The sequence below is a fragment of the Neoarthrinium moseri genome (assembly GCF_022829205.1).
Source record: "Neoarthrinium moseri strain CBS 164.80 chromosome Unknown scaffold3_Wmoseri_CBS_16480, whole genome shotgun sequence".
Taxonomy (NCBI): Eukaryota; Fungi; Ascomycota; class Sordariomycetes; order Amphisphaeriales; family Apiosporaceae; genus Neoarthrinium; species Neoarthrinium moseri.
Window position 1 is genome coordinate 378,080 of NW_026055117.1, and position 15,025 is coordinate 393,104.

General features: G+C 48.2%; 4 protein-coding genes across 4 annotated transcripts; 2 read left to right on the top strand and 2 right to left on the bottom strand.

Moving 5' to 3' along the window:
• Positions 1 to 2,659: 2,659 nt before the first annotated feature.
• JN550_001503 (uncharacterized protein) lies at positions 2,660 to 4,438 on the top strand (the record flags this gene model as incomplete). The annotated part of the gene is made up of 2 exons (XM_049312695.1): positions 2,660 to 3,436; positions 3,503 to 4,438. The coding sequence occupies 2 exons, from the start codon at positions 2,660 to 2,662 to the stop codon at positions 4,436 to 4,438; spliced, it is 1,713 nt and encodes a 570-aa protein (XP_049176354.1).
• A 2,249-nt stretch (positions 4,439 to 6,687) lies between these two features.
• Positions 6,688 to 7,715, top strand: JN550_001504 (uncharacterized protein; the record flags this gene model as incomplete). The annotated part of the gene is made up of 3 exons (XM_049312696.1): positions 6,688 to 7,227; positions 7,287 to 7,439; positions 7,494 to 7,715. 3 exons carry the CDS (start codon positions 6,688 to 6,690, stop codon positions 7,713 to 7,715), a joined length of 915 nt encoding a protein of 304 aa, XP_049176355.1.
• Positions 7,716 to 10,456: 2,741 nt separating this feature from the next.
• On the bottom strand, positions 10,457 to 11,978 carry JN550_001505 (uncharacterized protein; the record flags this gene model as incomplete). The annotated part of the gene is made up of 5 exons (XM_049312697.1): positions 10,457 to 10,835; positions 10,887 to 11,194; positions 11,278 to 11,668; positions 11,734 to 11,809; positions 11,891 to 11,978. 5 exons carry the CDS (start codon positions 11,976 to 11,978, stop codon positions 10,457 to 10,459), a joined length of 1,242 nt encoding a protein of 413 aa, XP_049176356.1.
• Positions 11,979 to 14,239: 2,261 nt separating this feature from the next.
• JN550_001506 (uncharacterized protein) lies at positions 14,240 to 14,797 on the bottom strand (the record flags this gene model as incomplete). The annotated part of the gene is made up of 3 exons (XM_049312698.1): positions 14,240 to 14,272; positions 14,357 to 14,608; positions 14,681 to 14,797. The coding sequence occupies 3 exons, from the start codon at positions 14,795 to 14,797 to the stop codon at positions 14,240 to 14,242; spliced, it is 402 nt and encodes a 133-aa protein (XP_049176357.1).
• Positions 14,798 to 15,025: the final 228 nt, after the last annotated feature.

Consider the following 15,025-nt stretch of genomic DNA (forward strand, 5'->3'; position numbering starts at 1 on the left):
ATAGAGGCCAAACCTCGCACGCCTTGTGCTCCTTGCTGACCATGAGAACAGTCTTGTACTTCGATTGGTTGATGCGACGGCTGTCAGCGTTATTGCCCTTCGTCGAGGTCTCTAGCCCTTGGAAACAGTATGCTCTGCGCTACATGTGTTTCCATCTCACCCACGAGCCGTCAACCGGGAAATACCATGCTATCTTTGCGTAGCCTGAAACAGGCGGTAAGACCAAAAATTATATTCAAATGGTCTTGCTTTAAGAGCTCTGCCTCGCGTGACTAAACGTATATCGAGGCAAATATGTGAATTTGTCACGTGGTACGCCCTCTCCATGAGAATCCCGTCCTTTGGTAAGGCTTACGACATGGGATAAGATTGCGGTAATACTGACGCGTTACCCTCGGTGACACCGAGTACGATCCAGTTTTGGTGATGGCTTGGTCGAACTCCTTCGCTACTCCGGGGTTGCTATTACCAGCACGGTATGATGTCTCCATGTCCCGAGCAATGCAGCCCTCCCAGACGAATCTGAGGATGAGAAATAAGACAGCTTCCCTTTTCTCGGGGCCTCCAACGAACAATAGGGAGAATAAACCGACTTAAACTGCCCTTGAGCTTCAAGTGACAATGGGTCAGGTTCCTTTTATCTCCACACTTGAAGAAAATAATCTAGAAGATCGCTTTGCGGCAATGTAAAAACTTCATTGGTGTGTAGCTCTCCCGGATCACAGCTGGAATAATAGTCCCTGCGGCTGCAGACGTCCACCACCTGTGGAAACAATCTAGGAAGGTCGGTAATCATTGGTATTCAATCGTGTTCTGAACGATAACGACTATAATTATTGACTAAGTCATTGAGCTCCGTAACGACCGACTGAGCTCTAATATTGCTCCGACTCCTCTCCTCTCATAAGAGTCTTAGCTACCCTAAGTGTTCGCAACTGTCACAAGTTAACTTTGTCGCGAATAAAGGCCCAGTTACATTCTCGGTCTAATAAGACCCTAAAAACTATGCTGTTGACGTCTCAAAGTTGCCGCATGCTATCTGTGAGGTACCCGTAGGAAGTTCTTGTAGGATTGTTAGAATGGACGCTCATCATGACATATATTGCAAATGACTGTGGCTTACTCTGACCTGCTCAACGTTTCTACCTTCTATTTTGACTTTATAGACGTCTGCTCGAAGCTAATTCTACCAATAAGTATTGTGAGACTCTTCTCGGGCTCAAGTTGTAGCATACGCGAATCGAATATGAGCCCAGCCTATGATCGCCATCAAGCATTTGCTTGATCTCATGAGCCGACGCAGACGATGCAGGAACCGTGATTTGTGCTGCGCCATCCAGATCCTTCCATTTGATACCTTTGAAATGAGACATGTTATCGGCCACTGCGATGACAGTATCGGTTGAGAATGGTTGGGGTAGATTTGCCTGTACAGGAATTGTTATACCACGATATTCGTCTGGTCTGGATCTCCTTGTGACTCAAAGTGATGTATGACTGGCTTCAGCGGAATGGTGTACCAGCTGATAATATGATATGAACACAGACAATGCTTGATTCACTTGATAACAGAGGTGTAAATCTTTCATGTGGAAGTGGGCTTGGTGAACTGATATTTCTGCTAATTAGGGCTACTATCTGGGCCTCGTAGCTCGTACCAAAAAAAAGTACCTGTCTCCATACACTTCTGTTTTTGTGTTGGTCAAAATGTAAGCCTCGTTCGTTTGAAGAACCCTAATGATGGTACGGAGTACGAGGGGAGTCAAGTGCAAAGAGGACCAAAACCATCATTCGACAGCATCAATCCATTTGATGCAAAGGATCCAATGTAAAATGCGTCTTGGAAATGTAATATTTCACTCTAAGCAAATGATTCCACAGTAGTCGATCGTGTACGGCATTTTCACGCGGCTGCAGGCCGATTTGGGGACAGCCACGCCATCTTGCACTAGAGCTGGTCTGGCATTGCAGCCTGACAAATCATGATAATGTCGGCTGTAAAGTGGCTGATTCGACATGTCTAGTCCCAAGAAGGGAATAATAAGAGTTGAGGCTTCTAAATGCACCCCAAAGTTATAGGCATGGATCAGTTGCATGCGTGCGCTCGGCTAAAAGCTCTCACCCACTGCCAGGTCTTATTGGCAATAATGCAACCCGAGTGCAGCAACTGATGTTGGCATGGCTGCCTCGTTAGACGCCTTGTACGAAGCCTTGTCAGATCTAGCCTCTTGGCTATGCCTCACCAGGAGCCCAACGAACCTCTTTTTCCACTTACTCCCACTCAAGAACCGGTGGACAGCCTGGCGGACCATTTTTTCAAATCAGAACCTGCACCCACATCGCTGATACCCTCAGGATTCTCCAGAGCCTTGCGAAGTGAATGCGCCTGTGTAACCTAGTAATCGTAGAAACCAGTGATATAACTTGATTGTCAATCGCCCCGTGTCAGTCTGGTGTATGCCTTGCTGTTTCCCAAGTCTTTTGAGTGGTTCTGAAAGCTCAATTTTGGTCCTCCGTGCCACTTGCCACGACATTCTTTCCAGTACAGCATTATAGGAGAGACAACAGGGCTACCCACTTTTTTATTCAAGCCCAACAACCACTGCATTTCCTGCCTTTAGTCAACGTGGCACCTCTATCAGCACCAGTGTAAGACAAGATGATGGCGAAGGGCCTGCAGCAATACGGGTTCGTCGAGTGCAAGGACCGGGGCAATAAGGATCTCTGTCGCTTGCTGTGGCCTACCGTCTCGCGAAGTACTCCAGGCGGCAGTGCAACAGCAAAGGGTCTTCGCTGTTTGCTCAAGAAGTCAGAAGTCGACATTCCTTTATCTACAGGCTGCATTGACTACGTGCCACTGGATAAGCTCGGTGAAATCATCAATGAAAGCACAATGTTGGAGCTTTTGGGAAACCTCTGGTCCTGCAGAAATTGGTCACGCCAGGATAAAGTCAACCTAGCAAGGGAAATCTGTGGCAGAGAAGACAGTGATTCCTTTAGCTCGTTCAGAAGAGTTGTAGCCGCCTTGATTCGCATAAGAAAGGCAGAAGATATACCCCTTTTCATACACCAAGAGGTCACAGACGACTGGCTTCCACTGGTCAAGGTCCCCCATTCAGACCGTTACAGCGAGGATCCATATATCCTGAAACATTACGAAACCGGCCATGTATGCACTGCATTCCGCCAGTGGACTTCCGAGGAACGAAGAAAGTTCTTGAAGATCAGTGAGAAATATCTTGCCCCTTTCTTCGTTCAACCGAGACATGGAGTCAATCATTACATTTTGCACAAGGCGACGATCCTGCCCTTCACGTACATCAGGGTTCAGAACAATGAAGGTGACCAGGGGTCGGATGACCCAGATACCTCAGGCGGCTTTGGCGAGGTCCGATGCGTGGAGATCCATCCTAGCCACTACAGGTTTGACAGCATTGTATGAGGCCGCACTATTCTACTAATAAATATCATAGACGGATGAGTTTTTGCTAACTACCCGTAGGATACATCTGGCGAACAGCTCTTCGCCATCAAAAAACTCAACACCAAGGTCAGAAAGGACTTCGAAGACGAAGTTAGCCCGTTGCTTCGTTTTGCACACCGTCCTGAAAAACAACTGGTGAAACTACTAGCTACATTTGAGTTGCGAGAGGGAAACGATGTGACTTACTTCCTCATCTTTCCTTGGGCAGATGGGAGTGTTCGTGCCCATTGGAGAAATAATCCAAGGACCAAAGATCCGGGTTCAATTTTGTGGATCGCTCGGGAAGCTGTTGCCATCGCAGAGTCCTTAGCATTTCTGCATCTCGACTATGCGAGAGAACTGGATTCAACGGAAAGGGAGAAGTTTGGCAGGCACGGTGACCTCAAAGCGGGAAACCTTTTGGTCTACGAGCATTCAGCCCAGAAGCAGATTTTCATCTCGGATTTTGGCCTCTCGAGGTTTCACCGTCAGCATTCTCGTTCGATGGTACAGCCAAGAGCGACGTCCCCTTCGTATCGACCCCCTGAATTTGATCTTCCACAGGCAACTCTAAGTCGAAAGTCTGACATGTGGAGTCTCGGAGCTTTTTTCCTAGAGTTTGCAACGTGGTACTTGGAAGGTTGGGATTCGGTCAAAACTGCATTTCCAGTCGCTCGAGAAGAGGTTGATCACCAAAATATCACCTCCGACATATTCTTCCACCTGGATGGCAACTGTGCAATCGTCAAGCCCCAGGTTTTCAACTGGGTAAGACGGCTCCACCAAAACCAGAAATGTACACAGTACATTCATGAATTGTTGAATTTGGTCATGAATCGAATGATGTTGGCCGACAGGGACCTTCGTCTGGATGCTTCCGAGCTCTGGGATGAATTGTCCGCCATGTACTGGAAATGCCGGCAAAATATGAGGTATTACAATGCACCATGTCCACACCCACGGGATCCGGCTTGACTATTGACCAAAGTCCCCTGCATGAAGATTGTGCGGCGTCGAATAAGAGAGGGGAGGAATAAGTTTGCAAAGAGAGGTAAAGTTGGGAAGACTTTGCAAACGTGGTGGGTACATGCCAGAGGTGAGCCGCTTCTTTATCAGTCAGTTCGCTTTGTACTTTGACTGATCCCATTTGTGCATGAAGAAGCAATCCAAAGCATATTTCAACAAGAACCACTCCCTCCAAGAGTTCTCAGCAATCAGTGGCGTGAACTTACTCGTCGGACAACAGCTGATTGGATGGTGGACAGCACGGATAGATCTACTCTGAGCAGTCGAGTCAACAGCGCACGGTTCGGCGCGCCATCTCCATGATTCGAGCTCTTCGAAGCTCTGTCGAGGCTCGACAACGAGGGATATGTTGAAATTTGGATATGGTGATGCATCCACCTGTTTTCTATGGTTCATTTCGGTGGAGTCTTGTGTGGCAAAAAGTTGTGATACCCCTCTCTCCTTTGCCAATTGCTATTACAAGAGGATATCTGCAGACCAGTTACCGGAGGCGATGCAGTCAATACGAATCGTAATGTCGATACGCACATTCCTCCAGTGCCTCCATTTCAGTCTGTTGTTCAAGTAAGCGGACAGGCTGTTTGGAGCAACGGGGATACACGAACCTTGTCGAGCAGCTTTTGGCCACATATTATATATCGATTATTTCTCAGCTTTATAATATCAGCATTGTGGCCGTCAAAAGGTGCGTTGGGAATCGTGTTGAATAAGAAAAAATTGAAGTAAAATAACACACCTTCAAGCTATAGAGACCCTTTCCTAGAAGTCGATCAAGGCCCTCGCGGAGCTTTACCGGGTCCTTGTATCTCTTGCGCAGTACTTGCTCGGTCCCTGACCTCGAGATCGACGTGTGGGTGCTACTGCAGCTGCGGACTGTAGTGTCAGAACGATTCGATGACCGCCGCGAGATCATTCTTTCAGTCCGTCAAGAGGCCGCCTGATGGACGATGTGTTTTGACTGCACGTGAAATTCAAGATTGGACACCAGGCAAGGTCTTGGAACACATATTTGCTGCTTCCACTTTATGGGAGCAGGTATTACCCAATATCGACTGACTGTGTGCATCGGAGCCCAATACGTCTCCACAATTAGGTGACGGTTATTGCAGCAATCGAAAATTGCCTCGTCAGAACTGCTTCATCACGCACGCAGCTGGGGGGGCAGGGTCAGCTGCGAGCGGGCGATGATACGGTTGGGTGGTTGTTGATGATGCATATAGCGTGCATATTGGGCGAGTACCCGAGTCGGTTAGTTACTTGAGTACATACATGGTGGCTACACGGGAAGGCGAGGGCCCCGCATAATTGTAGTGCTCTTCTGTCTCAGCAACCCTTATCAGGTTCATTGTCTCATTGTCTCAGTACGAATCGTGTCTGGTGTCCATGGAGACGGCGCTTGTGGTTGTTGTGTGGAGAATCTGTTCAGCCTCTTTCCTGGACTCCGAAAATATTTTACTATGGACTGGACTAGCTCTGAATTCACATTCAGTGAGCACGACCTCGATTTATTCCGGTACCAGGAACGGGAAAGCACTGTAATACAGCGTTATTTCGCAGAAGATGTAAATGCTCCTGGATTGTTGCGTTCGCAAAGAGACTGTTCACACAAACTTAGGCATTGACTGTTAATACTTTAACCACTGGAGAGGGCTGGGAAGAATGGACAAATAATGTACTTCAGGGGTTTCCAAGACAAGGCGAATGAATAATTGGCACATGGAGTACTAAAGTTTACCAGAATTCATTTCTGAAGCGTCAGCCTGAAGCAGCCGGCCTATGCGTCATGTCAGTCCTAGGCTTGAACGAAGATAACTAGGAACCTAGTTGATATTTGAAGATAGCCTATGTGACCGAGCAAAGAGCATCTCAGACGATGAAGCATCACCAATCTCATACTTGCCATTCAGCCGTCCAGCATTCGAAGGAATCACCAGAAGACTGCGGCTTCATCGAACGATCTCACGAACGGTTGCTCGAGAGACGGCCTACTTCTCCCTAACGCAACTAATCGAACCGAGCTGCAAAACTCCCAGCATAGGTACATTGATCTTCGTCTTTGTTCATATTAAGTTATTTGGTCACTAGATGGGAAGACTTACAGTGTATTGTAAGTTATTACCTGCCGCATGTCTTCACAATGGCCAGACGATCTCGCGCTATCTACAACCTTCTTTCCTGACAGCGATCTCACCTGCGCCATGGTGTTCGGATGTAGCGTCAGTCAACGACGACAATTTGAGGCTAGGTTGGCCAAAGTATCGTCTGCGAGTCTGGCGCACCCTCTCCTGATCCCCGGCATATTCGCTGAGTTAGAGCGAAAACGCCTCTCAGAGCGCGTAGAAGATACACTCGATCGCTTCACGCTACGGACCAGTTCACTGTCCGACTCGCCGGACCGAGATCTGGTAATGCTGGACATGAACGAGGAGCAGATGAGTGATTATCTACAACTATGCTATGAAAGTCAGAGCCTTGCCAAAGAGTTGAAAACAGTGAAGAGACAACTCGCAAAAATGGTCCAGTTCTGTGACGACTTCAAGCCCTCAAGCTCAGCCAAGCACCAGACTGTCCTACGTTCTGTGGACCAGGAAGATATCCTTGCTAATGGGAACAGTATTGATGTAATTAATGTGAATAAAATGCTCAAGGCGAGGATACTTGAAATCATGGACGAATATGATGACAAGATTGAGGAGTGTAACATGATAATGGATAACATGTCTATCACAATGCAGACCGTGAGTCTATTTTGACCACCCTGCGTCGAGAAAGTTTACTTACTGTGAATGGTATGAAGGTCTGGAGTCACATTGCCAGGCGTGATGCCATCGTCAACACAAACATCGCTAGAGCTAATAATTCTATTGCACTCGATGCGAAGCAGGACAACGGACAGATGAAGTCGATAGCATTTCTTACAATGTTCTATCTGCCTGTCTCAGCTGTTGCCGTAAGTAAGGATACAGAAAAGCTCACACGCAACATGACTGACCAGAGTGACTAGTCTATATTCTCCATGTCCATGTTCGACTGGTCACCAAGTGAAGGGTCGGTTGTATCGGATTCTCTTTGGGTGTTCATTCTGGTAGCTACTGTACTTACTGCTTTGACACTGTTGGTCTGGCAGATCGTAACGTGCCGGCAAAAGAGGAAAGCTTCGTCCAGAGATCGGGATTTGGAAGTGGGATACGCTGCAGATCAGCTTGAGAGCAAGGATTTCATATAATCAGGTCAGAAATCTGTCATCCTAGAAGTTACTCCCTCAAGCTCCCCGTTCACCAAGGTACAGCTCCGGATCAATGAGCAGTGAGCTGCTAGAAATCGGTTGGAAAGCTATCAAGCAACCGAGCGACCCATGGCACCTCTAACAGAAAAGAGAATTTTGTTTCACCGTCCCTGTAGAAAGCTACTACGAGTCTGTTTCTAGGCGCCGTTCGAAAGCAGGCATTTGTTGGAAATGCGCCGCTTTTTATCAGGTCTGGCAATGTGCTATCCCTACCTCCCCTTGCCGTCTGAAGATCCTTTCATTCAATTATCCTCTTTGACAGATCGAAATGTGCCATGTAATATACGAATGACTGGAATGCACCTGGAAGTTTTGCTTGCGACGATACCTCGTTGTAATAACACAATCCTCCCTGTTCGGGTTTGGCTGGCTCGTACATGCTATGTTGCAAAAGTGGACCCGTCTAAACCCACTATAATTTACACGTATATATCTAAATAACTCGGAGATAATTCATCAGCACTAGTGGTTTAGTGGTAAAATCCATCGTTGCCATCGATGGGCCCCGCGTTCGATTCGCGGCTAGTGCAGTTATTCTTTTGCCAACGCTCTTCAAATTTTTGCACTTGTTGGTGTTAACTAATGGCTGGATGAAGTTCGACTTGACACAGAAGAATGAAGGAAGAAAAAAGTTAAAAGTTCTTCCTGTTGGGTCTTATTGTTATCAGCCGCCCTTTGGAGAAGCTCGAAAGGGAGCACAAACTTCTAATCTTAGTAGACAGTTGTGATTTTCATCAGCAATGCATAAGACACCATAGGGATGCTTGTTGGAGAAAGCCTTCGAGTTGGCGCACTACGTGCAGCAGCAATTGGTTGGAGTAGACTTCTCGGCATGAAAGAAAACATCGCACCGATGCAGCCTCTGCGACTTACGGAACTGTCAGTCATCAATCCCAGATTACAGAGCAGGTGACAAACCTGGAAATTCGTTCAGCTATCTCATATAGCCTTTAAATTCCCCCTGAGGGTCTGCAAGAAGCTATCTACATCGTGCTGTCAGCGGGTTCATCCCACGCATGGGTGCCAGGTTTGTGTTCGAGCACTGCAGATAGTCATGCAAGCATTTGCGATGTATATGCCTCAGCAGATACTGGGTTCATCGTCCTCCGATGGCCTCTTTCCTCGGTCCTATGAACACAGCCAAATGGCCGCCATCAGCCCAAAGTGGTGTCCTGACGAAATCCGTGCTGTTTATCCTTCGAAATAATATTCTGATCGAGTGAAGTAGTCATCGTTGTGGAATGGAGTTGCTCCCCAGCGAGACTACGTTCTGGCCACGGCTACTATGTTCAGCAGCAAGTAACATTTTTGGTTGACGTGTGTCTCACCAACAGCTCATAGCTCATGGTTCCCAGCTGGCCTGAAGAATGGCCGCGTTTCAGCGCTTACGCTTATTCCCCATATGACCTTGACCTCAAATCATAGGATCTTGCCCGCCTTAGTAAGGGATACCGGTCCTTCGATGAAGGGCTCGCTACATTTTTGGCGTCTCTTATGGCGGCCCGACCTATAGCAACAGCAGAGGATCCGTGGGAAAAGATAAAAGTGCCCTAGCTGCCAAAGCAAAGCAGCACGGAGCTCTTTGCGGGTCAGAATTCAACCCCTTGTCTCATGTTTACGGACTCTGGTCGGTCATGATAGCCTACCAACTGGTATGGCACTTGAACATAGTGTCATCGCACCACACTGCAGTTTCCCCAATATCAGCTGCGAACGATGTTCCGACCTGGTCCTGGATGAGCATTCCAGATGCGGTTGAATTCAAGTTCCTAGAAAGTTCCACCACTGGTTCGTTCACGTCGCGCATTTGGCAGCGTGCCACCTCTCCTCTGGCCACAGTCACATTTCAGCCGCCCAATCACCAGAGGACTCAACGCGAGATCTTCTGGCACATGGCAGATTACTACCGGCGCGTCCCAAACTCCCATCAGAACCTCGAGGCAGTGATCAACACTACTACACTGAAGTTGGTTCGGTGTGAGAAGTATTTGTGGTGGGAGATCACATCGAGGACTGTCAGGAACCCTACGAAAGTATGGCTTCACAATCCTTCGTGGCAGGGCCAACTTTGTGGTATGCCAAGATAGTTTCACAGAGGACACTAGAGGGTTGCTACTACGGCACAATGGCCAGAAAGGCGAATTTGCCCGGTACGGATGTTTCCAATACTTCGGAAAGGACAAGAAATACACTAAGTCGCCAGCCTTGGTGCAGACGGTGGCAGTGGACGAGTTATCGTTCAGTCGTTTCATTGTAGCGTGGGATACTTGACAAGATTGTATAGCCGGATGGCAAGAACAACGGGTTTAAGTAGGAAGAGAGAGTGTACTCCCCGGGGAATGGCGGACAGTTCAGAGTTGTCATGAAGAGCTTGCATTTAGCGTAATAGGTGGACGATCTTTCCCACCGGTACTGTGAAAGGGTCTCTTCTTGCTGAGTTGAGGTAAGGAGCAGCCTAGAACTTGACTGGTGACTTTATTGGTGATTATGATCTCTGTGGGCATTCCAGAACTGTGGCCCTTGAGTCTTCACCCCACCTCCCTCCTGAGGTTCTGGGTAGCGAGAATGGAGGTACATATGCCCAGGTATGATGTTGAAGAACAGAAGCTTGAGAGAGGGACTCAATGCGGTCTTTCTACATTGAGTATATTATGTTCTACCAAGTCCAAGTTCACCAGACTTCATATGGCTGGAGGAATGCAGTAACCATCAGACCCTGCAGTTGTGTCGGGATAGACGGAAACATCATCGAGAAGTACTTGCAAACCGTTGGCCTGTTGGTTGCAAAACATGTAAATCGCGAGCAGTGGACTATCAGAAGGGGCCGTGAACGAGATCTCGTGGGCGGCCCAAGTGTTAAGCGGGACAGCCGGAATTGGGAAGTCGCTGTAGACCACACCACCCCCTATTATCGTAGTAATGTAGCAGCCACGGTTACCGCTCCCGGCCACACCGGAGTTGATAGCCCACCAATATCGGATGCGATAGGGATTGCCCGATACCAGGTTGATTGTCTGAGTAACACGGTTTCTCTGTGCGAAAGTGGTGATGACGGACAACCTAAAAGCTATGAGCCTCAAATCTGAAGAGAACAACGATATTCTAACTTACGCAGCTTTGCCACCAGAGTGTGCTTTCGATGGATCTTCCAACCGTTGCATTCCAGAATCCACAAACGTCCACGGGGAGACTGTGGCGTCGTCGAAACCAGGGTTTTGGACGATATTAACACAAGTGGACACTGTGGCTGTAGCGGTCGCCACGGTTGTCGTTGTAGCACTGATGTAAGCTATCTGCGTGGTTGTAGTTGTGGCAGTTACCGGGACGGTGTCGATCTCGGTGGTCGAAACACTGATAGAAACGGGGATCGTGCGGGTTTCGGTGCTGAGAACACTTGACGTGACATTGGAATATTTAGTCTGTTACGAAGTGTCAGCTGAGACTGTTGGGGATAATAAACCCTTGTCATGGAACACCTGTGATAACGGAAATGCCGACCTACCTGGGTCTCGGTCACAGTGATGGTGGTAATGGGTGTAGGCGCTGTGATAGTACCCGGCGCGGCCCCGATACACGAGCATGCATCGGCATACTTGGGCCAAGATCCACAGACTGATGCGTATTGCGGGAGACCCAAGGTGTCGTTGGCGGCGCGGCGTGCCTTGACTGGGGTTGCAGTAACTGTTGTCAACACTGTTTGCGTTTCAGTCGATACTATTGTAGTCTCCGTCTGCGTTGCTGTGATAACATCGACGCTCTCCGTCACAGTAAGGCTGGATGTGGATACAATTGTCTCAGTGTAGACTGTGGTCGTGATGTCAGTCGTGTAGGCGGATGACACCACAAACGTCACGTTTTGGGCTTTACCCAAGGTGACAGTCGAAGTAATGGTGCTGACTATCGTCAGCTTTCTATCACGCGCGCAAATGGGCAGTGGACGAATCTCATGTCAACATACCTAGTCGCTGGCGTCACCGTCGTTGCAAGAAGCGACGAACAATCCGCAACGCCAAGTACAGAAGGAGAAACGATGGCTGTTCGGTTTACGAAGAACGACTCATTAGCAATCGAGCATCACCTTTTTGACTCAATCTGGAGATGAAAGAATGGCCTACCCCTTACGCATCGGTTGTTGCAGCAAGCCGAAGCAGCGGCAAGGCTGCCGAACAGGCCTGATACGGCCAGAATTGCAGAATGCTTCATGACGGTTCGATTTCAATTGACGGGCCAATTAATGAATGACTGGCACCAAAGTGCTGAATTGAGCAGGCTGACGACAAGAGAGGAATATCCATCGTCAACAAGCAGACAGAATGTTATATATCATGGTATGAGGAAATGCCCGGACCATCCATTCCTGGTAACGAGTCACGCGGGAGGCTCAAGCCATTCCGCTGGGCTAACCGGGGCCAACTTGAGCTGAGAACTTTTGTGAGACGGCGTGTTGTACCTTGAGCATTTTGGGCTAGAGTATACTACCATTAGCCTGTATAAAGTTAGCGCCTGCAAGGGGCCCTGGCCTCCGGTGCAATAGAACTAGACGTTAAAAAGATGTGGAAATATAAAGTGGAGAGGGATGAACAGCACCTAGCCATAGTCAACGAGATGGCTTACATAGTATCATCTGGGCGTCCCCGCAGTTCATCTGACGGTGCAGTCAGGGGATGGAGGGTCAACCTCGCGCGAGCCCTCAGATCTATCTAAGATCACGTAGTCCTAGCCTCAACTAGAGTCTACCCAAATTGCTTTTAAAGCCCTTTTCAACAGCACATCATGTTCTGATCATGTTTCGAATCATCCATCATCGATATTCCCGAACCCCCGCAGCAGTTTTGTGACCAAGTAATGTCTGCAGAGCTTCCTGTGTGAATTAGTCCATCACATGTCTATCGTCTAGGTGATGATAAAGGCTGAGGAATGGTTCATAGTTCACGTTGCAGTGATAATCGAAGCAGATTGTCAAACTTTGCACCTCTGCAGGCGCTGTTCAGTAAGTCATTGGCCTGAGCCCAGCAGATCTGATAGTAGAGTCGACAAAAGTTGGCGCAACCTCCAGCGTGAGAAGATGAAATCGGTCCTTCATGCCATGGCCAACTGTAGGTATCAGGAAGCTTCCTGACATCAGAGCTTTCCACGTCAAGCTTTGCCCAGTCGGGCGAGAAAAGAACACTCTCCATCTCTCGTCCCCCAGCCAGCATACGCCGATCATGTATAGTTTGAGAATGCATAGGGCGAAAATCATGTCCTGCATCTCCCCATACACTTACGCTGGTTCACCAAGAAGCTCGCGCAAAGTACATCTAGGTTCGACTGCTGGGCCAGAGTCTCTCCTATCATGTCGCCTTCATTCTCATCAAGAGCAATAGCGTCGCTGTCATTCTCCTCCCAATACACATGGTTAGGAACGGCAGAAACTGAAAGGGGTGAGCCAACACGCAAATGGCTGGGTTCGTAGTTTCCTGTATCTTGTTACTCGGATAAGATTCAAATGGCACATCATTCTCTTCTAGCGTTGAGTTCCGTTCATTGATTAAGCATTGCGCTGAATCAGACGTAGAAGCGGATCGAGATCAATCATACTGTGGAGTACGGTTTTTGTTTTTGGCCAAACCTAATGGACTCCGAAGATGTAGAGTCAGAGTTGACGAAATTCAGTCTTGTTACAGCTCATGCACACCTCACCCTACACCTTCGCAGTGTTACATGTATTTCATCGCGGCACAATCCAATTTCCCGCTGCCCCCAGTGCCCACCTGACGGCATCCCACTCAACATTGCTCTACGTGTATGTTGGCAGTGCGACGGCTGCAACAGCCCCAGACTCAATCGTAGCGGGCAGGCAGTATGTAGGTATAGCGGGCATCCTCTGATATTAAAAGTAGTCCATATGAATGATGCAGAAGCCGCTATAGGGCCAATAGTAACAACCACCATCCCCAGCAACTGAGCACCCAAACCCCTGCCAGCCATGGCGGCGCAGATACCCATCTGTACAATGGCATTAGAATGCATAGATCAACTGGAATAAAATGATAGAGTCAAACGTCCATAAGTTCATTGAGACCTCTATAAGGACGGTGAATGTGAAGTCGATTTTGAAGTGTGCAATACAAAGTTTCCAAAGCTATATATAGCCGCAGACAGAGGCGAAACCGACTTTAATGAATGATCACGTTTATTTTGATATTGAACCATCGCCACAAACGTGGTCTTGTTGGAAAAATCACACAACTCATGTGTGTGTCTCAACCTTTGCAGGAAACTTGTTTGAACTACCTGGCGTTTACGAGTTACTTTATTTAGTATTCTCCGATGAAACTAGCAATATTGCACCGGTCCAAATAAGCACAGAAGTGATGAACGCAGAATTGAAGATCAAGGCTATACATAAGGAGTGTACCCATGACAGAGCGATATACTGCATGCAGGCTCTCAGATTATTGGCACACCAACTTCACTGCTCTTTAACCACCTGCCATGCCTACCCACCCACCCATCTGTGATCCCCTTGATTTCGTTCTCGCCAAAGGCATTGTGGCCGGATTCGTTGAGCAGTGCAAAACCGTATTCATCGTTCTTACCCTTTTCCTCAACAAATACTCAGGGTCAACGCATCCAACGGCCAGCTCCAGATCCTCGGATGACTCGTCTTTCCAGTACAGGAAGCTGCCGCAATTCGTGCAGATCTCGCGCTGGTAGCCAGGCATGGCAGCATAGTTCTTAGGGCTTGAGGCAGGTGTCGTGCAGGTTATGATTTTGAGAGGAACTGTGTGAGAGAAGAAGATCACAGAGCCAGTGTTGCGCCGACATTGCGTGCATTGGCAACTGCCGCTCTGTGAGTTCCGTTAGCGATACAATCAGATCTAGTATAGATTTGCTCATCCTTTGGCTTGTACTCCACTTACCCACTTCAAAAAGTCATGGTCCGCAGGAAAATCCACCTTATGCCTGATGGATCCGCAGAGACAGCCACCGATGATGGACTTGGGCTTCGGGAAGTTCTCTGCAGTTGGTGTTGCCATGATCGTTACTCTATCGGTTGCAGTTTGATTGACAAGTGTCCTCAAGTTACGTTCTTGGCTGGTTGAAGCTGACCTCCGAGGTCTTCTGTGCCTTATAAGCAGTTGGAGTGAATCTTGTTACAAGGTATCGCGTCAGAGGAACCCATGTCAAGTGTGCCTTAACGCCAGTTCATTTTCAATGATGGACCCCTAAAACTCAGGTGGCGATTAAGCTGTCCAATAGGATAT